This window comes from Terrapene carolina, unplaced genomic scaffold, assembly GCF_002925995.2.
Source record: "Terrapene carolina triunguis isolate 2854851 unplaced genomic scaffold, T_m_triunguis-2.0 Scaffold740, whole genome shotgun sequence".
In the NCBI taxonomy this organism is placed as follows: domain Eukaryota; kingdom Metazoa; phylum Chordata; order Testudines; family Emydidae; genus Terrapene; species Terrapene triunguis.
In genome coordinates, this window is record NW_020665091.1 from 3,532,791 (window position 1) to 3,556,237 (window position 23,447).

The 23,447-nt window shown below is 51.6% G+C and overlaps 2 protein-coding genes across 2 annotated transcripts in view; both read right to left on the reverse strand.

The window, feature by feature from the left end:
• P3H3 (prolyl 3-hydroxylase 3) overlaps positions 1 to 2,095 on the reverse strand; it is a 32,134-nt gene extending 30,039 nt beyond the window's left edge. The window contains exon 1 of the mRNA XM_024210986.3: positions 1,270 to 2,095. Within this exon, the coding sequence (XP_024066754.2) occupies positions 1,270 to 1,701 (432 nt within the window). The 5' untranslated portion in view covers positions 1,702 to 2,095. The remainder of the gene's footprint in view (positions 1 to 1,269) is intronic.
• Positions 2,096 to 5,012: 2,917 nt separating this feature from the next.
• On the reverse strand, positions 5,013 to 8,605 carry GPR162 (G protein-coupled receptor 162). The gene is made up of 4 exons (XM_024210988.2): positions 7,739 to 8,605; positions 6,365 to 6,554; positions 5,794 to 5,945; positions 5,013 to 5,546 (listed from the first exon to the last, which is right to left on the reverse strand). The coding sequence occupies exons 1-4, from the start codon at positions 8,603 to 8,605 to the stop codon at positions 5,016 to 5,018; spliced, it is 1,740 nt and encodes a 579-aa protein (XP_024066756.2). The 3' UTR covers positions 5,013 to 5,015.
• Positions 8,606 to 23,447: the final 14,842 nt, after the last annotated feature.

A 23,447-nucleotide genomic window follows, 5' to 3' on the forward strand; every position in this document is an offset into this window, starting at 1 on the left:
GGGGGGGGGGGGGCGGCCGGAGGCTTTTTCACCTGGGGCGGCGAAAAAGCCAGAGCCGGCCCTGGTGGTCACTTAACAAAACAAAAGACTATCTATGGAGCCTAATCAGCTCTGTCTTTAAACAGTGGAGAGGGGCAGGTCAAATAGTACTTGTGACTCAGGGAGGGCCGGCTTTAGGCCGATTCCCCCGATTCCCCGGAATCGTGCCCCACGGGTAAGAGGGTCCCGCGCCCACGCCTAAGAGGGCCCCGTGCCTTAGGCTCACCCGGCGGCAGTCCGCTCTGGTGGCATTTCGGCGGGGAGGTGTGTGTGTCTGCTCCGGGGTCTTCGGCGGCATTTCGGCGGTGGGGGCTCCTTCAGTGCCGTGGAAGACCCCCCGCCGCCGAAGTGCCGCCGAAGACTCAGACCACCGCCGGGTATTCGAATCGGGCACCACAGGTCCTAAAGCTGGCCCTGGACTCAGGCAGACCATCAAGCAAAACACCTGTCCCCAACCTCTCTTTTGATTCCCTCAATCAGCACAGGCTAAGTACAGTTCTACTGCCCTTTACTCATATAATAAGAATAACATTTCATTCCCCCCCCCCCACATTCAAGTGATTTGTAACCCAACCCCAGCCAAAATCTTTCACTTGGGCAACACAGCTCCGTTTGCTGGATACCTAGGTAGGTGTGACTGTACATACAATCTGGTCCTGAAGCCTTTCCCCCCCAGCCCCCAGCTCATCACTAGCTGTCAGGGAGAGCTCATTTAGACTTTGCTTACAAATCATAATTTGGCCAACATCACCGAAATGAATGCACTGACATCGTCATAAAAACAAAAGCTGTATAAGGAAGCTAGTCTATGTTCATACTTTTCAAATCTATTATACTTTTTCAGATACACATTTTATCATACACTTTATATGCTTATAAAGTATGTATTAATGTTTCAATTTCAATTCAAATTTCCAAACAATCCCTAAATTGGCAACACTGCATGTAACTAATTCACAAAGGGGGAGGGGGAGCGTGTTGGGGAAATTCAGTGTGTGTGTGGGGGGAGGGGTGTAGGGAAATCCCTGCAAGACCCTGACTGTACCTGGGAGGCATGGGGACTCTGGTTCCTCCCAGGGACGTTCCCCAAGCCTTCCTGTCACAGCGGCAGCCCTCCCACTGGGCCCTTCCCCAGCAGAGGGGTGCAGTCGGGGGAAGGAAACTGGGAGACAGAAGGATGTCGTGTAGCCACATCAGCAGCGGGGATAGGACCTTGCTCCCTCCCCTCACCTGGAATAAGGCCACCTGGAGGTAGTTGTAGGGCTCCCTCTGCTCGAAGTCCTCCTGGATCTCCCTGCTGGCCCTGTGAAGGGAGGGCTCCGAGCCCAGCCGGCGCCCCAGGCACTCCCCCAGGCACTCCGCGCGCTGCAGGATCCTGTCGAAGAAGCGGGTCTCCCAGGAGGGAGCGGCCGGCGGGCCCGCGAAGCCGGCCTCTTCCCTGCATCTGCCCTGGCAGCCGCGCCGCGCCACCAGCAGCTGCGAATAGCTGTGCAGGGCGCGCTGCAGCAGCTCGGCCGCCCGAGGCCAGTCCCGCGCGAAATAGGCCCGGACCCCATCAGCGTAGAGCAGATCGTAGGGGAGCAGACGCCCCGAACCTGGAGAGAAGAGGGACGTGCCCGGGGCAGAGAGGGCGAGGAGGAGGAGGAGGAGGAGGGAGGCCATGACAGAGCAGGGGGAGGGGGCTGCAAAGGGCTGGCCGAGTGCAGGGGAGAGAGAGAAGACGCACCTAAAGGAAAGGGCTCGGGGCAGAGGGACCCCACCGCGGGGCTCGCTGGAAGAAGGAGGCGGAGGCGCTGCTCTCGATGCTGTTTGGCTCGGATGGGAGAGGGGAAGTGGATACAGAGACCAGGGAGGCGCTAGGGGATAGAAATTCTTCCCAGAGCTTCCCAAGTGGCGAGCCAAGGCACCGGAGCGGGGCCTGGGCCGTGTGCCTGGCTTGTTTGGAGGGAAGAAGTCTGTAGAAAGGGGCAGATGGTAAGGAGGAGATAGCCAGACACGCACAAAGCCATACACCCCAGTAAACGTGGCTGCTGTCAGGGATTCCCCTCCCTGCCGGTCCCTTACACCCGGCCGGCAGGAATCAAATCTGGATCGAGTGGGGTCAAGCAGAGGGGGCATTTTAGTGTTCGCACCCAACCCACTGTAATGTGTAAACCACCGCCCCTCTCTCCCCTGGACCTCCCACTCCCAAATCCCCTGCCTGGAGCAGTGGTTAAAGGCTGGCAGCCAAGCAATTACGCGGACACTGGTGTCTTGATTTGCAAAGGTACCATGTGTCTGCAGCACCATTGACTGCAGTAAAGGTTGGCTCAGCACCTCTGAAAATCAGGCCAGCTCCATACTGTTGCCACCCCTCAATTTTATTCTAAGTCTGGGATGTTTGGGGCGTTTCTCAAATCCCCAGCTCCTTGAGTCATGTGACAACAGGAGACTCAACTTTCATTTTAAAAAATGAGTAAATTTCTAGCCTTCATAGGCATGGAGAAAAGCTTGAAAATATGACCCTGAAGCCTCAAACCCCAACATTTATTATTTGTTTAAACTCTCATGTTTTGGGGTCCTAACTCATGATTTTTTAATGCTTGGGGTTAGCAATCTACTATGACCTGATGATCTTGTGGATGCTCAGGCCAACCCAATCCCCACTCTGTATGGACCAACAGACCTACAACACTCCCTCCTTCCCCAACTTGATTGTGTCTCGTGATCACATCCCAATATTGTATTTACCATGGTGCAGCCTGGCTTAGCAGCCATAAACTCATGGGCAGCTGGTGAATGAGCATTTGGGGGAGGCTAGCCCCTAGCCCCTTCCCGTCTGTCCAAGGCCCTGCCCCTCCACTTCTACACCCCTCCCGCACTGGAGCCCAGAGCACACACACCCCCATGGCCACCCTCCCCCCGCCCCCCACACACTCTCAGCCCCAGGCAGGCGGTGTGGCCAGAGCGCGCCCTGCTCCAGAGCCCTGGGCGGGCGGAGTGGTCCAATGCCAGGCGGGTGGATGGATGGGCAGGCAGCACGGCATGGCCCCAACCCCGGGCCTTTTGCACACTGGCTGCAGCCGACCTGCCCCAGCCTCTTGGCCACAGAAGAGCGGGAAGGGAATTGGAAGCAGACAGGAGGGGGTCTGGGGGCAGAGTGTGGGTGTGGCCACGCAAGACTGTTTGGGGAGGCACAGCCTATGCTACCCACTGCCCATGAATAAACTAGACCAGATCTGTAAGGCAACCGCTTCTCAGGCTGATGCCCCTTTTGTCTGAACTGATGCCCCATGTTCATTCTCTCAGAATACACTTGAGAGACCGTCTAAGCTGTTACTGGTTAACATACTCTTTGGATTCCACCACTGGAAGCAGTGCCTCAGGGACAAAGGGTCCTGTATCCTATTCCCCAGTCCCTCTGGGCCAGCCAGTCTCTTCAACCTGGGGCAGAATTGGAATGGTGTCCTACAGGTGAAAGGCTCCATGGACATAAGAACGGCCATACTGGGGCAGACCAACAGTCCATCTAGCCCAGTATCCTGTCTTCTGACAGTAGCCAATGCCAGGTGCCCCAGAGGGAATGAACAGAGCCGGTAATCGTCAAGTGATCCATCCCCTGTCACCCATTCCCTTTGATCCATTGACAGACACACTAGTCCACTTTTCAGAGTTTGGTATGAAGGGGAAACCAGCCATGGTGTGTTATGGTTTCCATCATGGATGAAGTTCAGCAAGTGCTGTCCCTGGGATCTGCATACAGTAGAGGCTTCTTTGTGCTCCTCTCCAGGATATCCTGGTTCTGTTCCTGAATCTGGGAGAAAAGCATTGGCAACTCTGTGAAGTGGGAAGGTCTGCAGCAGGTGCTCTACAGGCAGTGGGTGAGGGTCAGCTGGATGGATGGGATTTTGGTGTCAGGGTTCAATTATAAAGCCAGGTTGCATTATACGCCTAGGACAGCTCCTGCTGTTAACCCCCATCTTTGAACCTCCTTACCTGTCTGTCCTTCCCTAATGTCCCCTGAACACCTCAATCTAATGCTGCCATGACAGTATCTTTACTCATTCCTGGGGGCTGAGAGTCCAGGCAGCCAAGATTAATCCTAATGCCTGTAAACAGGCTCCATAAGCAAAATATTTTTTTCCTTGTCTTCATTCTCATCATCTCCAGCAGATTTAACCACTCTCTGGAACAGGACTGGTACAAGGTGGTGGTTTTTATTCTAGTTGAGATATAAAAACACAAGCAGCCACCGGTGCCTTTTTACACTAACACTCCCATTCTTGGTACCCTGGTGAAACTGAACCAGTGGTAGAAAGGGTGGAAATTTTAGGAACAAAGTCTAGTGTGGATACAGCCCAAGTCACCCCTGAGACTGACAAAAGAACTATCCCTCCTGTGTCCTGAAAATCCTCCCTGGTACAGGACTCTCCTTCACTTCCTGCCCTGTTGCTGTTAAATATCTGCTGCCTCCCACTCTAATCTGCTGCACTGTTAAGATGGGTGGCAGTGGGAGCTTTGCCTGTTCCTTATGTCCCTCCCCGGCAGCCTGGGAAACTTCATTAAACATTTTGTCAATCACTTTGTTGCCATGGAAATGAGGTTATTATTAATACAGCATTTTAAAAACACACATTTGACACTCCAAATATAGAATTTTAATACTATTCTGTCCCCACCTCTGCTCTCAGGGGCATTTTCAGTGATGGGTGGAGCTAATGAGAGCGTGGACCTAACAAGGGGTGGAGCTAACAGAGGGCAACCCCCAAGTCATATTTATAACCTGTGAGCAGGCACAGGCTGCTCATGTCCCTGGCTCCTTCGTGCAGACCTGTTGCACTTGTCCCCAACCACCGCAGCATACCAGGAGGGTGCCTTGTTTCTGCCAGCTGTTGAGAAATATGAGAACATAAATTATCCATTGGGTCCCAGGAGCAGGGGGACATTCAAAGTTTCATTTAAGAATCCCAATGGCAGTGTATGTCTTTGATGCAATCTCATAGGTTGAGCTCCCTGAAGGTATGTGCCTCACAGGTTTCAAGGGTCCTTTCATGTGCCTGCTGTCTGTCCTGCAGATGCCAGTCTTCGCTGCCAGACAGTGAGCAGCGTCGTGCCCGATCAGGGCTCTCTTCCTCCTCCTCAGCACCCCCCAGGGAGAGGCGGCGGTCCCGGCGCAATGTGAGTGGGAGGCGGGAGTGGCATGGACTGCAGGCTGGGGAGGGTAGAGGTGTCTCGTCGATGAATGTGGTGATCTCATCCCTGAAGAAGCAGGCGCTGGAGCTGGATCCTCTGGGGAGCAGCCCCCCCTCAAGAAACTGCCGGAGAGTTGTTAGCTCATTTTCAGGGGGCCGCCGGCGGTGGTGGTAGTCACGCAGTTCAGGAGGAAGGAAGCCAGGGCCCCCAGGCTTGCGGGGAGTGGAGACTCGGATGTCATCGGATGATGACCACTTGTGAAGAAAGGATGGAGTGGAACGGTGGGAGGAGAAGATGTTAGTCTCATCGTGGGACATTCTCCGGGAGATGGGGACCTGAAAGAAGGTAAGAGGAGATGAAGGTGAGGGGAAGGGAGATACTGCGAGGCTTGGGGAAAGCCTCAGAGATAGAGTGAAAGAAGGAAAGAGTTTCAGAGAGGGGAATCCATGGGTTATACACATATGGGAGGCTAGTGACCCCTTAAGACCCCAATAGAGTTCCAGGGAGGGGAATATCTGGGTGCGACACACAAGGGAGATGGGACTGGAGGGTACGGTGCCCGTTGCAGTCCCTACAACTCACCTGCAGATAGTGCACCCTGTCGTGGGGCAGCAGCATGTGATTCATGGGCAGCAGCTTGACGTCCCTGGGATCCCGTTTCACAGCCGCAGCGCCGTTGGCATCGAATCGCACCTTACAGATCCGCCCATCGCCGTAATCCTCACAGGCCCCATCTTGATGGGGAGAAATGGTGCACAACACTGTCAGCTGGGAATCTCCTGTCACTGCATGTTCAGGGAGCCTGCATACCCTCCTTTCACATGCCCTTGTTTTCAATGTGTCCCATAGCTCCTGCTGTCTGCCCTCTTCCCACATGACAAACCCCTCTTTCCAGTTATCCCCCTCCTCATTGGTCTAGGGAGTATTGGGTCTACCCTGTCCCAGCTCACATCCCCAAATGTCTTGCCACCAGAACGGAGAGGTGCTGTCCCTTTCCCATTTGTAGAACCCCAGCTACAATCCTGAATACATCCTAGCCCTGCCAAAAGTACTCTGGCCGGACACTCTGTGTTGCCAGGCTCCCCACTTTGCTGTCTGTCCCAGGGGCAGGGTTTGTGACTAGGGAGATGGTGGGAATATTGGGGGGGCTCACCATCATCCCCTTCTTCCTCTGTCATGATGGCCACACACTGCTCCCACACGGTGCGGACATCAGCTCGGTAGCGCTCACAGGACCAGATGAAGGAGGGGAGCAGCAAGGTCTGCACCATGGAGCACCAGAGCACTGCCAGCACCATCCAGGTGGGGGCGGTATCGTAGCGCAGGCTGAAAAAACTCACCACCTTGGGGGTAGGAAGGAAACAGACAGTGAGTGGGAGAGAGACATACATGGTCACAGAAAGAGAGAGGGGGAAGAGACAGACGGCATGAGAGTGAACTGTGCAGTCAAATGACTGATTGGCAAAGGGTTCTTAAAATAATTGGTTTTGGGTTTTTGTTTTTTCAAAGTCTCCTTGTTTTGTCCCTTACAGATGTCATGAATGTGAAGGCTGGGCTGCCCTGGGTTTGCGGGAGGACATGGGGGCTCTGAGAGCACCTATTCTGCACTCTCACACGTTAACTGAAGGTGTGAGCCCTATAACAGCCATCCTTTCTCAACAGTGCTCATTATGCACTGGAGTTAAATAGGTGTCTACAAAGAACACAGAATTTGAAACACTCCCTTCTCTTAATTGCTCCCTTTTAGTTGTGTGAATTTCAGCAGTTTGTCACCTGTCCATAGAATCTTCCAGGATAGACCAGAACTGAATTTCTACTAAGAAAATACATTCAGATGGAAGAAACCAACCCAACCCAAAAACAAACCTTCAACCCCCCTAGCAACTTTCAGGCCTTTTGTATCATCTATACATGAGCAAACAATGGACACAAACCCTGGTATTTATTCCTGTGCAGGTCACCTTTAAGTTTTCAGCACAGTTTCTATTCCAGCCCCTTGGTCTTGGTAATTCAGAGCTTTGCAAGCCTTTCAATTGTGGGGTTAGCACTTCTTAAAAAAAGTTTGAGCAAAAAATAGCTTGTCCATTTTGAGAATAAGGCAAACATATTCCTGCTGCAGAAGAAGCAAATTCCTGCACCCTGAATGCCTTTAGAAACTACACAGGGCCAAATATAGAGACCTCTTGTTTGGGGAGGGAAGGCAGGTGAGAGAGTCTCTTATCTAAAGTCTCAAGCAATAAGGAAGCTGGATTAATCGTACACTGATCTCAGTGTGGAGCTAAAGGGACACAGAAAGGGGCTTCCACATCCCTTCTCCAGTGGCACTCAGACTAGGGCTAAACCACTCCAAAGAATGCAGCCTGCAGTGGGGCAGACTGAAGGGGCTAGCTGAGCACTGCACTGAGCTGGAGACCTCTTTACTACATTCTCCACCCTCTCTTGGCCACACCCACCAATCCCTTGAGAAGAGGATTGGAGAGTGAGTTGGTGGCCTACTGGGGTGGAGAAGGGGCAGCCTGCTCCTTACCAAGATGGGTACCCCGGTGAGTGTGTCATACAGGAAGACAATGGCACTGATGAGGTTGGTCATCTGCATGGAGGTCTTGGCTGACTCCGAGCCATCCAGCGATGACCTCCTCTTGCCCCTGACATCCTCTACAACGATGGCCGGCACATTGAAGGTATTGTGTGTTGAGGCGGGGAAGGAGGAGGAAGCTTCCTCTGTCTGCCGGTGATGACATCTCTGGTGCCTTTGGTGCGCCCACAGGGTCTGGTAGAAGGTGATGCCCACACACACCAAGCCCATGACGATTCCTCCCAGGAGCAGGAGGCTGAAGCAGACACCAAATCCCAGCCCAATCTTGCTGACGATGAACTGGCAGCCACGGGCATAATAGCGCTCACCATTGTTGTGCCAGCCAATGGAGGGCAGAGTGGAGAGGATGAATGATACCATCCAGATGCCCATCACTGCATGCAGAGCCTGCTTCTTGGCATTACTCAGCCGGTAGTTTACTGGCCACCTCACCATCCACATACGGTGATAGGACAAGGAAGCCACTGTGAAGCAGGTGGCCAGGGCGAGGGTATAGTATGTGGAGACAAAGACCTTGCAGATGCTCTCGTTCCAGTCATAATCGGAGGACTCGCGCCGCAGCTGCACCACGGCGTAGGTGGTGAGGGGTACAGCTGCCATGAGGATGTGGGTCCCAGCTAGGAAGCACAGCAGCAGCTCCAGGGGTTTGTGCTTCTGCTGCTTAGCTGTGATGCTCAGGATAATCCAGGAGTTGGCCAGCAGGGCTAGCAGCCCACATGCCAGCCACCACAATGAATTGTTGTGCAGGGTCGACTCTGACAGGTCACCCACGCTGCTGCCCCCGCCACGATGCATCATGCCTCCCACCTTGGGAGCTGGAGACAGGGTAGGAGGATCAAGCACAGGGACCCCGTACAGGGGCAGACAACTCTCACATCATCTGCTCCAGACAGGAAGCAAACGGCATGCACAGAAGGGGTCACCAAGAAACATTGCTACAGGGCATATGGGAAGAGCTCCCTCTTTTTCTCTATCCCTTTCTTTGTGCAACCCTTTCAATCCGTCGCTCCTTCCCTCTTTTGCTCTCTTGTTATGTTTCTTTCACTCTTTTGATCACTTCCAATTCTTATTCGCTCCCTTGTTCTCTTTCCTTTCTCTTTCTTTTCTTTCTGGCTCCCTCCTTTTCTCTGTCTTTCTCACAATCACTTGTTAGAGCTTCCCCTCTCTCTCCCACACATGCTTTCTTTTATTTCTTCTCCCTGTTTCATCCTCTCTCCCCCTTTACTCCCTCCGAGATGGATCCCCTGCCTCATGCTCCATCCATATATGCCCCATCTCTGAGTGAGCCCTGCTGAAGCTGTAAAAGGGTGGGGGGAAGGAGAGGCAATGATCTAATCTGTCCAGGATGCCCCAACCACCAGGCCTGCACAGTGTCCTTTCTGCCACCCCCGGAGCTTGTTCTGGACGAGGTGCAGGGCTCAACCAGTGAACAACTGGGGGACAGTGAGAAGGGAAGATCCTTTTCTCAGACTCCCTTGGAGATTCAGGGATCAAGATTCACTGCAGAAGGGGGAGAAAAGAGAAAAGGTAATTTAAGATATATCCATCTCTCCAACTCTCTCAACACTCACACACACAAATAGAGCATTCTGATCTAGGCTATGCAGGGTTCTCCCCAGTGACTTTAGATAATAGACTATCCAGATGCATGCCTGTCCTGACCTGCAGCCCCCGTAGATCCAGGTTTGGCTCCCCTGTACCCGCTCTCAGTTCTGCTGACTCCTGACCTGCTGCATCCCTCAGCCCCTGCCATCCTGGTCCTAGATCCCCACACACAACATTTCTGCTGACACACCTCATTCCTGATCCCTAAGCCCCTGCCCTGTGCTTCCAGTTGTGAACTCTTTTGTACAAAGCTGTAAAGCACCTCAAGTATGTCTTAAAAACCCTCTCCCTCCTGGATTTCAGGCCTCAGATCCTCACATCTCTGCAGGTGCACTTCTGTCGTGATCCACAGGACCTATGCTATTTCAGACTTGGGTTCTCCACCCAAAGCTTTGCTAATGCCCCTCATTTGAGATGTATCCTCCCATCCCCCTAATATTCCAGTTCTGGGTCCAGCTATGCCAGTGCCCTCCTGACCCACAGACATCCTGCTGTTCAAGTCTTAGCCCAACACATTTCTGCCATGGCACCTCAATTCTGATTACTAGCTATTCCAGGAGGCCTGGACCCTCACACAAAGCTCTACTCATGGCCCTCAATCCTGACCTGGAGGACCCACAGCTATTCCTATCCTTAGTTCCCTGCATATCTCTTATGGTGGCCCCCGGTCCTGCTCTGCACTAGCCTCATACTATTCCAGCCCTGGGCTCCCCACAAAGCCCTGCCAATGCCTCTCTGTCCTGCCCTGCAGCCCCCCTGCTATTCCAGTCCTTAGGTTGCATTATTTCTCTGCCAATATCCCCAAATCTTAATCCACAGTCCACTGTACCATCTCTGTTCACCTCACAGAGTTCTTATGATGCATTTAAATCTTGACCCACACATCTTAAATTCAAGTCCTAAGACAATATACACAGCTCAGCTAGTGCACCTCAATCCTGACCTGCATCCACTTGCTATGCAAGTCCTAGACTCCTGATACACAGCTCTACTGATGCACCACAATCCTGACCTGCAGCACCCACAGCTATATCAGTCCTGGATTATCTGCACATCTCTGCTGCTGCCCCTCAATTCTGACCCACAGAAACGCCTGCAGTGCCATTCCAGGCCTGGCCTCCCACATTGCCCTGCCAATGCCCCTCACTCCTGTCCTGCAACCCCCCTGGTATTGCAATGCTGGGCTCCCCACACAGCTCTGCCAATGCCTCTCAATCCTGACCTATTCAGATCTGCTTTTCCAGTTCTTAGTTCTGCGGATGCTCCTCAATTCCTGACCTGCAGCCTCTCTTTTTATCCTCAGCCTCACGTTTCACCCTCCACTCTTGCAATCTGAGGCCCTGTAGCTCCTTTCACTCTGCCAAGGGGCTGAGGCATGTTACTGGACCAGCCTGTCCTCCATGACTAGATTTAAAGAGCCCCAACTCTGCCCCACTTTGTGGGCTTTTTTTAACATACCATCACCCTTGCAGTTAGGCCTGTGGCCTTTGGAGACAGTTATGAAACTAAAGACCCCCTAGTAATCCAAGGAGACAGTATTGTATTGGAGGGGGAATTCCCAGCCCCTACTGTCTCACGCACCCACCCACACCTGTCACTAAACCAGCCAGGACCCCTCCTGTTTTCCGTGGGGTCCAAATCTGCTCCCAGGCACTGGGTGGGTGGCTCATGGTGTCTGGGTCTCAGAAGCTTTCTGCTGGCAGATCCCTACCCCTGTCCCTTCGCCTGCCTGGGCTTCCTGTCAAAAGGCCACCCTCCCACCATCCATCCTGCCAGCTGGGAAGTTCAGCTCATGGACTCGTGACTCAGGGAAAGGCAGAAGAGGAAAAGGTCTGAGATGAAGATGACCCAAAAGGAAAGAGAGCGAGTGAGAGAGCCCTAAAGCCTAACAGAGATGGAGCAAGGGGGAGTATCTGTCTGGCTGCGCTGCCTGGGATAGGGGAGGAAAGGTGCAAGGGCCGGAGCTGCAGGGCCTCTTCCACCCACCTTGTTCTTTTGTCTCCTGTCCGAGGCACAGAAACTGGAAAGGGTTACAAAGAAGTTGCCATGGTTATTGCTAAGCAGTGGAGGGGTACTGGGGGCAAGGGATGAAGGGAGCAGAGTGGGGACAGGGCAAGCTGGTTTCCTTTTCCCCTTGCCTTGCTGTGTGGGCAGGGGGCAAAGCCATAAGGCAGAGGGACGCAGGGGGGAGCACTAAGGAAAAGAAGGAAAAAGTGGTGGCTGAATAGAATAAGAGCCAGGGAAAGAAGGATAGAGAGGGACAGGGACAAGGTGCAGAGGGCCCCATGGCCAGCAGAATGCTGACCAAAAGAGTGATAAGGCCTTAGAGCACAAGCCTCTGTGTGTGGAGGTGACAGTCACCTCCAGGGCAGGAGATGCATCCCTATGGGCTGAGAGCGAGACGGGGGAGAGGGGGGAGTTGGGGGGGGCGACACTTATTGATCGCTAGAGAAGAGGGAAGGCCGAAACATGGGGAAAGAAGGAAAAGGCGAAATGCAGCGAAGGGCCAGCCCCCTCCCCCTGGCCACACACTGGCGTCTGGAGCTGAAGGGACCCATCTTACCTCTCGCTGGTGCTGGCGCTGCCATGGCGACCGGAGCATCTCTCCTTGTGTGTGCGTGCGGCTCTGCCGTCGCCCGCCTTGCTCCCTCAGCCCACATGCCCCAGCCACAGGGCGCCGCAGGCAGCGGGGATCGGCCCCGCCAGCCGGAGTGACAGTAAGCGAGCGCGAGATGGAGGGAGAGAGGCAGGGAGGGAGCAGAGAGCAGCCCGGAGCGCTGGCTCCGGATCAATGGCGCTGGGATCTCTTGTGCTCAGCAGTGGGGGGCGGGTGGCGGGGCGAGGAGATAAAGGGCCCAGGCTTAATGGCTGAATCGATCGTCTATTAGTGTGTGTGTGTGTGTGTGTGTGTGTGTGTGTGTGTGAGTCCCTCCCCTCCGCACTCCCCGAGGCGGGTGTTGTTCTGCTGGGCTTCCGAGCGATTTGTTTCCTGTTGGGAGTAGGAGGAGTGTGTGTGTAGGGTGCTGTGTGTGCGCGTTAGCCTGGGAGAGGCCAGGCTGGTGTCTGTGTGCCCTGCAGGTGTGAGGGCATGTCTAGGTTACGGAGCAGACAGGCTGATGCGTTACAAGTGTCAGTTGTGTGAGTACTCAGAGAGAGGAGACAGGTGTGTATTAGAGGTGTGAGATCTGTGCATGTGTGTAAGGGAGAGGATAGCAGTTTTCAGGTATCTAAAAGGGTGTCATAAGGAGGAGGGAGAAAACTTGTTCACCTTAGCCTCTGAGGATAGAACAAGAAGCAATGGGCTTAAACTGCAGCAAGGGAGGTCTAGGTTGGACATTAGGAAAAAGTTCCTAACTGTCAGGGTGGTTAAACACTGGAATAAATTGCCTAGGGAGGTTGTGGAATCTCCATCTCTGGAGATATTTAAGAGTAGGTTAGATAAATGTCTATCAGGGATGGTCTAGACAGTATTTGGTCCTGCCATGCGGGCAGGGGACTGGACTCGATGACCTCTCGAGGTCCCTTCCAGTCCTAGAATCTATGAATCTATAAGACTGGCCTGTGTGGGTGACAGGTGTGTGTGTGAGGCAGAGGGTATACTGGGTGTGAGTGGGGCATGTGGACAGGAGAGGGCAGGCTGGGGTGTGTATGTGTGTATAGGCTGGGGTGTATGTGTTACAGCTACAGAGCAGGGTCCAGCCCTGGTTTCTGAGCTGGTTCTGGGCACGGTTCAGCTGTAAGGGTAGCTAAGGACAGGCTGGGTTCAGCACTCATTCAGTTGCAAATACTGCTGACACCCACTGTCAGCAGCAGGTAATTTCCCAGGTGCAGCCAAAGCATCCCAGTCTGGATGGTGGGGTCAGTCAGCTGGTCTGGGGCCTTCCCCCACCATCATTCAGCAGCCTGGTTCCAGGTCAGGGGTATGGGGAATGCTGGGATAGAGGGGGACTGGGGCAATGCCCAGTCAACGTCACCTCTCAGACCAGAAGTGCGAAGCTCCAGGCCCCATTGAATCCAGTGGGACTAGAAGGTTTTCCCAGGACAATGGACACCCACAACTCCCTCCTCAATGTGAGGGCCCCTTACTGAGGTGACTGCACCAGCCAGAGTCCTCATGTATGCTATTTTTAGAAGCTGGCATCTCCCTCTATTAGAATTATTATTATTTATGCAGGGTATTTCCAAGACACCAATTTAACCATAAATTCCTTTATTAAATCCAATGGCTGAACTGTATTTATACATTTGCTCTAAATATGCCTCAAAAGCCTAAATAATAAGCAATTTATTACATCCAAACAGCAACAAAACATTGATAAGCATTTGATCAAGATACTTTAAAATGAGCTAAAGCAAGTGGTGTTTAGACCCATATTGGTCAGCTCCAACTTGGCCAGGCAGCTATTACCAATGAACCTTTTAAGAGTTTATTTTTTTATACCCTTTAGCAAACAAGTGAAATCATTGCCAATTATCAGACCTTAACTAAGGCCAGATAAAGAAGTGTCTTAGGCCTGGTCTACACTAACACCCCAATTCGATCTAAGGTACGCAACTTCAGCTACGTGAATAACGTAGCTGAAGTCGACATACCTTAGTTCGAATTTACCGCGGTTCAGACGCGGTCCACACACGGCAGGCAGGCTCCCCCGTCGACTCCGCGGTACTCCTCTCGCTGACGTGGAGTACCGCAGTCGACGGCGAGCACTTCCTGGTTCGAATTATCGCGTCCACACCAGACGCGATAAATCGAACCCGGAAGTTCGATTGCCAGCCGTCGAACTACCGCGGTAGTGTAGACAAGCCCTAAGATAGCCAGTTATTTACTACACCTGGTAGATAGACAGAGACAAACACCTACAGAATCTCCTACAAATACCAGACAGAGACAAACACCTACAGAATTTCTATCAAGCGTTCTTAAAACTGCAATACCCACCTAGTGAAGTGAAGAAAGAGATTGACAGAGCCAGAAGGGTACCGAGAAGTCACCTACTACAAGACAGGCCCAACAAAGAAAGTAACAGAACGCCACTAGCTGTCACCTACAACCTCCAACTAAAACATCTCCAACGCATCATCAAGGATCTACAACCTATCCCGAAGGATGATCCCTCACTCTCACAGACCTTGGGAGACAAGCCAGTCTTTGCTTACAGACAGCCCCCCAACCTGAAGCAAATACTTATCAGCAACTACACACCACACAACAAAAACACCAACCCAGGAACCAAACCCTGCTACAAACCCCGGTGCTAACTCTGTCCACGTATCTATTCAAGGGATACCATCATAGGACCCAACCATATCAGCCACATCATCCGGGGCTCATTCACCTGCACATCTACCAATGTGATATATGCCATCATGTGCCAGCAATGCCCCTCTGCCATGTACATTGGGCAAACTGGACAGTCTCTACGCAAAAGAATAAATGGACACAAATCTGACATCAGGAATCATAACATTCAAAATCCAGAAGGAGAACACTTCAATCTCACTGGTCACTCAATAACAGACCTCAAAGTGGCAATTCTTCAACAAAAAAAATTCAAAAACAGACTCCAGTGTGAAGCTGCAGAACTGGAATTAATTTGCAAACTAGACACCATCAGATTAGGCCTGAATAAAGACTAGGAGTGGTTGGGTCATTACAAAACCTAAACTTAATTTTCCCAATACTAATTTCTCCCTACTGTTACTCACACCTTTTTGTCAACTGTCTGTAGTGGGCCACTCTCTTACCACTTCAAAAGTTATTTTTCTTCCCTTGGTATCCTGCTGTTAATTGATTTATCTTGTTAGACTGATTTAACACTTGGTAAAGCACCCCACATCCTTTCGTGTATTTATACCTGCTCCTGTATCTTTCACTTCATACATCTGATGAAGTGGGTTTTAGCCCATGAAAGCTTATGCCCAAATAAAGTTGTTGGTCTCTAAGGTGCCACAAGGACTCCTCGGTTTTTGTTGTTGCTGATACAGACTAACACGGCTACCACTGAAACCTGTCACCTGGTACCCAGTTAACCATGTTTTATTTCTGTTACTTTAGACCAGACCTTAAAAAGATAACACTGGTATTTTGAAGGGTCCCTACAAGTTTAACACAACTCTTCTTTCTCGTGATCTCATTCTTTCTGGTTCCATGCTTTTAGTTTATATGCTCATGCTAATATTGGAACTAAATTTAAAACTATAATTCGCTCATATCTAATGAGGGCCTATATGTCTACATCCTTCCTCCATCTGGGCTAAGGATGGGATGGGAGTCAAGGGTTCAAGATACATAGAGATCCTGTGGTCCTCCCAGCTTTGCTGTGCTAACTCAAAATGCAGTGCTCATGCCTGACATGAGACCAGGGCACCAAGGGATTTCATCTGAGCTCGACTGACTGGGGAGGGGTTGGGTCCCAGATATAGCCATCTGCTGTGCTGTGGAACCTTGTGACTCTTGGTGGTGTAGAGTGATGAAACAGCAAATAAGGGGAGGCGGGGCTGGTAATTTCATAAGAACCAAAGAGATCCACTCTCAATCAAGGCATTTTTGCATCTCATTAGCGCCTGGGAATGTGGCCCATTTCAGAGGACGTGAGCAGATATAGGACAATATCAAGGTAAAAATGGCTTCACATCAGGCAGAGAGACATAGGCTACGTCTTCACTACAGGGGGGGGGTCGATTTAAGATACGCAAATTCAGCTACGCGAATAGCGTAGCTGAATTCGACGTATCGCAGCCGACTTACCCCGCTGTAGGGACGGTGGCAAAATCGACCTCTGCGGCTTCCCGTCGACGGCGCTTACTCCCACCTTCGCTAGTGGAGTAAGAGCGTCGATTCGGGGATCGATTGTCGCGTCCCGACGGGACGCGATAAATCGATCCCCGAGAGGTCGATTTCTACCCGCCGATTCAGGCGGGTAGTGTAGACCTAGCCTTAGACAGAGTGAGATGAGCAGGGATAGAGGACCCACTTCATTCCTACCCTTTACTCCAAAGAGTCTGTCCTGGTTCCTGGCTTGATACCAGGTTTTCTCAGTTGGCATTGGCAAAAGGGATGTGCTAGGGGCATTCCCAAAATGTGAGAGTGGCCACAAGGCCACTGTGCTCTAGTCATTTTTAGGGACATAGGAATTGCCAGACTGGATTAGTCCAGAGTGGTCCATCTAGTCCAGTCTCTGACAATGTTCTGTAGCAGATGCTTCAGAGGAAGGGTCAAGAAACCCCGCAGGGACAATTTATGGAATAACCTGCCCCTGGGATTAATTTTTTCCCAGTTGCTGTCACTTAGTGGTTGGTTTATGCCTTGAATTAGGAGGATTTGTATCCATAGTTGCCAACTTGTGTGCAGATCTATTTGTAACATTTAAAAAAATTCTTTAATAAGACAATTTGCATAATTTCAAATAATTTGCATATAACCATATACTTCATCATAAAAATATGTGTGTGCTTAGTGCTGGTGAAAGGTGTTGGCTTGACTGTTCTGTGGAACGAAAGCCTGTTTATCTACAGGATATCAGCAGGGGAAGCTTTCCACCCACACTCCCTTGCCAGCCTACCTCAACTCTCATCTGGGGTAACTTCCTCTAGGGGTAATGAGTATTTCATGGTCCATGCAGCTTTTGGCCTTGCTGCTGTGCCTGCTAATCAATGCAAAGCGTAGTGGTAAGGAGAGCTGGGCAGGGAAAGGTCATGCTGTTTCACGGAGAATTCTGATATTTCCAAGTATGATTTTGTTCCCATTTGGAATGGAACCGCACAATTTCAAAATTCTCTGTGAACGGGAAGGGAGTTCCAACTCCAAGGCAGTGTGCCTGGCAGGCTGCCCTGGAACCCTGAGCTCTGTAGCAGCCTGATGGCTGAGCTGCCAAGGAGCTAGGCAGGTGAGCTGGCAGGAAATAGGCAGGTTTCTAATGGGACCTGGCTGGCAGTCCGGAACCCTTCCTGGATTCCAGAGGAACATGGCCAAAATTGAATCATCTCCACAAAATGTTTTGATTTCAATGAATTGGCAAATTCTGACAAAAAATATTTCATCAGCATTTTTCCGACCAGCTCCAGTTGAGTTTGTAACAGGAGAGCTGGAAGTCAGCTCCTTCAAACTCATCTCCTAGAGGGGCCACCAAACATCTGTTAGTTAGGAACAACTTAATTCCTACTGAGCTGGGCTGGGTTCAAGTTGATGATTTAGATGCAAAAGGCTCTGTAGCTCATTAGCAATGCCTAGAGACATCCAGTCCCCCAGTAAGTGTTCATGTTACACTTTCAGGGATAAAGCTTGCTTTCTGGAAAAAGAAGCGTCTTAGTACTGACTTTTCGGGAACTGACACACAGGGTATGTCTGCACTGTGATAAAAAACCTGAGGGTCTCAGTGCCCAGGTCAGCTGATTCAGGCTTGGAGGGCTGGTGCTCGGGGCTAAAAATTGCAATGTTGATGTTCAGATTCAGGCTGGAGCCCAAGCTCTGAAACCTTTCTCCCTTGCGGGATCTCAGGGTATGTCTACACTACGAAATTAGGTCGAATTTATAGAAGCCGGTTTTATAGAAATCGGTTGTATACAGCCGATTGTGTGTGTCCCCACATAAAATGCTCTAAGTGCTCTAGTCGGCGGACCGCGTCCACAGTACCGAGGCTAGCGTCGACTTCCGGAGCATTGCACTATGGGTAGCTATCCCACAGTTCCCGCAGTCTCCGCCGCCCATTGGAATTCTGGGTTGAGATCCCAATGCCCGAATGATGCAAAACAGTGTCGCGTGGGGTTCTGGGTACATGTCGTCAGGCCCCTCCCCCTCCGTCAGAGCAACGGCAGACAATAGATTCGCGCCTTTTTACCTGGGTTACCTGTGCAGACAACATACCACGGCAAGCATGGAGCCCGCTCAGCTCAGCTCACCGTCACCATATGTCATCTGGGTGCCGGCAGACGTGGGACTGCATTGCTACGCAGCAGCAGCAGTTAACTGCCTTTTGGTGGTAGACGGTGCAGCATGACTGGTAGCCTTCATCCGCGATCTGGGTGCTGGCAGCCGTGGGGCTGCATTGCACCTGCCTTTTGCCTTTTGGCAGTAGATGGCGTATTATGACTGGTAACCGTCGTCGTTGTACAGCAGTGGCTGGAACTCCGTATGTCCCCCAGTCCCCCATCCCCCCAGTCATATTCTGCTGCCTTCACAATGACGATGATGGCTATCAGTCGTAGTATGCCATTTTCTGCCAAGCGCCCAGTATTTTCTGCTAAGCACCCAGAAGAGGCCGAGGGCGATCTGGGTGCTGGCAGATGTGGGGCTGCATTGCACACAGCAGCAGCCCCTTGCCTTTTGGTAGAAGATGGTATATTACGACTGGTATCCATCATCATCATATTGCAGTGGCTGTCAATCAGGGGCACCTGGGCAGACATGCTCAGTCCTAGCGAACAGTCTTGACGATGATGATGGCTATCAGTCGTAGTATGCTATTTTCTGCCAAGCGCCCAGTATTTTCTGCCAAGCACCCAGAAGATGCCGAGGGCTATCAGTCATGCTGCACCGTCGTCTGCCAGCTTAAGATGTAAAAAATAGATTTGTTCTGTATTCATTTGCTTCCCCCTCCCTCCATGAAATCAACAGCCTGCTAAACCCAGGGTTTTGAGTTCAATCTTTGGGGGGGGCCATTCTGTGTGACAGTTGTTTGTGTTTCTCCCTGATGCACAGCCACCTTTGTTCATTTTAATTCCCTGTACCTGTACGCCATGTCGTCACTCGCCCCTCCCTCCGTCCGTCAGATACTAGTTTCGCGCCTTTTTTCAGACCAGACGCCATAGCTAGCACTGGGATCATGGAGCCCGCTCAGATCACCGCGGCAATTATGAGCACTATGAACACCACGCGCATTGTCCTGGAGTATATGCAGAGCCAGGACATGCCAAAGCAAAACCAGGACCAGCCGAGGAGGCGATTGCAGCGCGGCGACGAGAGTGATGAGGAAATTGACATGGACATAGACCTCTCACAAGGCACAGGCCCCAGCAATGTGGAAATCATGGTGTTACTGGGGCAGGTTCATGCCGTGGAACGCCGATTCTGGGCCCGGGAAACAAGCACAGACTGGTGGGACCGCATCGTGTTGCAGGTGTGGGACGATTCCCAGTGGCTGCGAAACTTTTGCATGCGTAAAGGCACTTTCATGGAACTTTGTGACTTGCTTTCCCCTGCCCTGAAGTGCCAGAATACCAGGATGAGAGCAGCCCTCACAGTTGAGAAGCGAGTGGCGATAGCCCTGTGGAAGCTTGCAACGCCAGACAGCTACCCGTCAGTCGGGAATCAATTTGAAGTGGGCAAATCTACTGTGCGGGCTGCTGTGATCCAAGTTGCCAGGGCAATCAAAGACCTGGTGATATCAAGGGTAGTGACTCTGGGAAACGTGCAGGCCATAGTGGATGGCTTTGCTGCAATGGGATTCCCAAACTGTGGTGGGGCGATAGACGGAACCCATATCCTTATCTTGTCACCGGAGCACCAAGCCACCGAGTACATAAACCGCAAGGGGTACTTTTCAATGCTGCTGCAAGCCCTGGTGGATCACAAGGGACGTTTCACTAACATCAACGTGGGATGGCCGGGAAAGGTACATGATGCTCGCGTCTTCAGGCACTCTGGTCTGTTTCGAAAGCTGGAGGAAGGGACTTTCTTCCCGGACCAGAAAATAACCATTGGGGATGTTGAAATGCCTATCGTGATCCTTGGGGACCCAGCCTACCCCTTAATGCCATGGCTCATGAAGCCGTACACAGGCAGCCTGGACAGTAGTCAGGACCTGTTCAACTACAGGCTGAGCAAGTGCCGAATGGTGGTGGAATGTGCATTTGGACGTTTAAAAGCGCGCTGGCGCAGCTTACTGACTCGCTCGGACCTCAGCGAAAAGAATATCCCCATTGTTATTGCTGCTTGCTGTGCGCTCCACAATATCTGTGAGAGTAAGGGGGAGACATTTATGGCGGGGTGGGAGGTTGAGGCAAATCGCCTGGCCGCTGATTACGTGCAGCCAGACACCAGGGCGGTTAGAAGAGCACAGCAGGGCGCGATGCGCATCAGAGAAGCTTTGAAAACGAGTTTTGTGACTGGCCAGGCCACGGTGTGAAACTTCTGTTTGTTTCTCCTTGATGAACCCTCCACCCCCCCCACCCGGTTCACTCTACTTCCCTGTAAACCAACAACCCCACCCTCCCCTCCCCCCTTCGAGCACCGCTTGCAGAGGCAATAAAGTCATTGTTACTTCACATTTATGCATTCTTTATTAATTCATCACACAACTAGGGGGATAACTGCCAAGGTAGCCCGGGATGGGTGGGGGAGGAGGGAAAGAAAAGGACACACTGCAGTTTAAAACTTTAACTCTTATTGAAGGCCAGCCTTCTGATGCTCGGGCAATCATCTGGGGTGGAGTGACTGGGTGGCCGGAGGCCCCCCCACCGTGTTCTTGGGTGTCTGGGTGAGGAGGCTATGGAACTTGGGGAGGAGGGCTGTTGGTTACACAGGGGCTGTAGCGGCGGTCTCTGCTCATGCTGCCTTTCCTGTAGCTCAACCATACGCTGGAGCATATCAGTTTGATGCTCCAGCAGCCGGAGCATCGACTCTTGCCTTCTGTCTGCAAGCTGACGCCACCTATCCTCTTCAGCCCGCCACTTGCTCTGTTCATCCCGCGATTCAGCCCGCCACCTCTCCTCTCGTTCATACTGTGCTTTTCTGTAGTCTGACATTGACTGCCTCCACGCATTCTGCTGTGCTCTGTCAGCGTGGGAGGACATCTGGAGCTCCGTGAACATATCATCCCACGTCCGCCGTTTTCTCCTTCTAATCTTCACTAGCCTCTGTGAAGGAGAAACATTTGCAGCTTGTGGAGGAGAAGGGAGAGGTGGTTAAAAAAGACACATTTTAGAGAACAATGGGTACACTCTTTCACGTTAAATTTTGCGGTTCACATTACACAGCACATATGCTTTTGTTACAAGGTGGCATTTTTCCTCTTATATTGAGGGCCTGCCGGTTTGGTGTGAGAGATCACTCACGCAGTGCCAGGCAACAGATTTCGGCTTGCAGGCAGCCATGGTAAGCCACAGTATTTTGGCTTTTTTAACCTTCTTAACATGTGGGAATGGTTTCAAACAGCAGCGCTCTCATTTCCCATATCAAGCACCCATTGGGTTGGCCATTTAAAATGGGTTTGCAATGTAAAAGGAGGGGCTGCGGTTTCCGGGTTAACATGCAGCACAAACCCAACTAACCCCCCTCCCCCCCACACCCAATTTTCTGGGATGATCACTTCACCCCTCCCCCCACCGCATGGCTAACAGCAGGGAACATTTCTGTTCAGCAGAGCAGGAACGGGCACCTCTGAATGTCCCCTTAATAAAATCGCCCCATTTCAACCAGGTGACCGTGAATGATATCACTCTCCTGAGGATAACAAAGAGTGATAAGGAATGGATGTTGTCTGCATGCCAGCAAACACCGGGACCATACGCTGCCATGCTTTGTTATGCAATGATTCCAGACTACGTGCTACTGGCCTGGCGTGGTAAAGTGTCCTACCATGGCGGACGGGATAAGGCAGCCCTCCCCAGAAACCTTTTGCAAAGGCTTTGGGAGTACATGAAGGAGAGCTTTCTGGAGATGTCCCTGGAGGATTTCCGCTCCATCCCCATACACGTTAACAGACTTTTCCAGTAGCTGTACTGGCCGCGATTGCCAGGGAAAAATAATTATTAATCATTAAACACGCTTGCTTTTAAACCATGTGTAATATTTACAAAGGTACACTCACCAGAGGTCCCCTGTGTGCCCTCAGGGTCTGGGAGCACGCCTTGGGTGAGTTCGGGGGTTACTGGTTCCAGGTCCAGGGTGATAAACATATTCTGGCTGTTGGGGAAACCGGTTTCTCCGCTTCCTTGCTGCTGTGAGCTATCTACATTATCTCCATCCTCATCTTCCTCGTACCCCGAACCCGCTTCCCTGTGTGTTTCTCCAGTGACGGAGTCATAGCACACGGTTGGGGTAGTGGTGGCTGCACCCCCTAGAATGGCATGCAGCTCCGCGTAGAAGCGGCATGTTTGCGGCTCTGCCCCGGACCTTCCGTTTGCTTCTCTGGCTTTGTGGTAGGCTTGCCTTAGCTCCTTAATTTTCACGCGGCACTGCTGTGCGTCCCTGTTATGGCCTCTGTCCTTCATGGCCTTGGAGACCTTTTCTAATATTTTGCCTTTTCGTTTACTGCTACGGAGTTCAGCTAGCACTGATTCATCTCCCCATATGGCGAGCAGATCCCGTACCTCCTGTTCGGTCCATGATGGAGCTCTTTTGCGATCCTGGGACTCCATCATGGTTACCTGTGCTGATGAGCTCTGCATGGTCACCTGTGCTCTCCACGCTGAGCAAACAGGAAATGAAATTCAAACGTTCGCGGGGCTTTTCCTGTCTACCTGGTCAGTGCATCTGAGTTGAGAGTGCTGTCCAGACCGGTCACAATGAAGCAATGTGGGATAGGTCCCGGAGGCCAATAACGTCGAATTCCGTCCACACTACCCCAATTCCGACCCGCTAAGGCCGATTTTATCGCTAATCCCCTTGTCGGAGGTGGAGTAAAGAAACCGGTTTAAAGGGCCCTTTAAGTCGAAAGAAAGGGCTTCATCGTGTGAACGTGTCCAGGCTTAATTCGATTTAACACTGCTAAAGTCGACCTAAACTCGTAGTGTAGACCAGGCCTCAGAGCCTGGGCTGCAGACAGAGCCCAAATATCTACACTGCAGTTTTATAGCTCTGCGACTTGAGCCATGTGCACCTGAGTCAGGTGGCCCGGCCAGCTGTGGCTGTGCCACAGGTCTTGTATCGCAGTGTAGATGTACCCACAGGCAAAATCTTCCACACACTGCTCTCAATCTCCTTCAAACACATGCTACTATGAAATGCCCCATCTTGTTCTTAAAGGGACAACTCCTATTAACAATTATACAAACATTAAAAATACAACAAATATTGATGCAACGTCCAAATTCACCT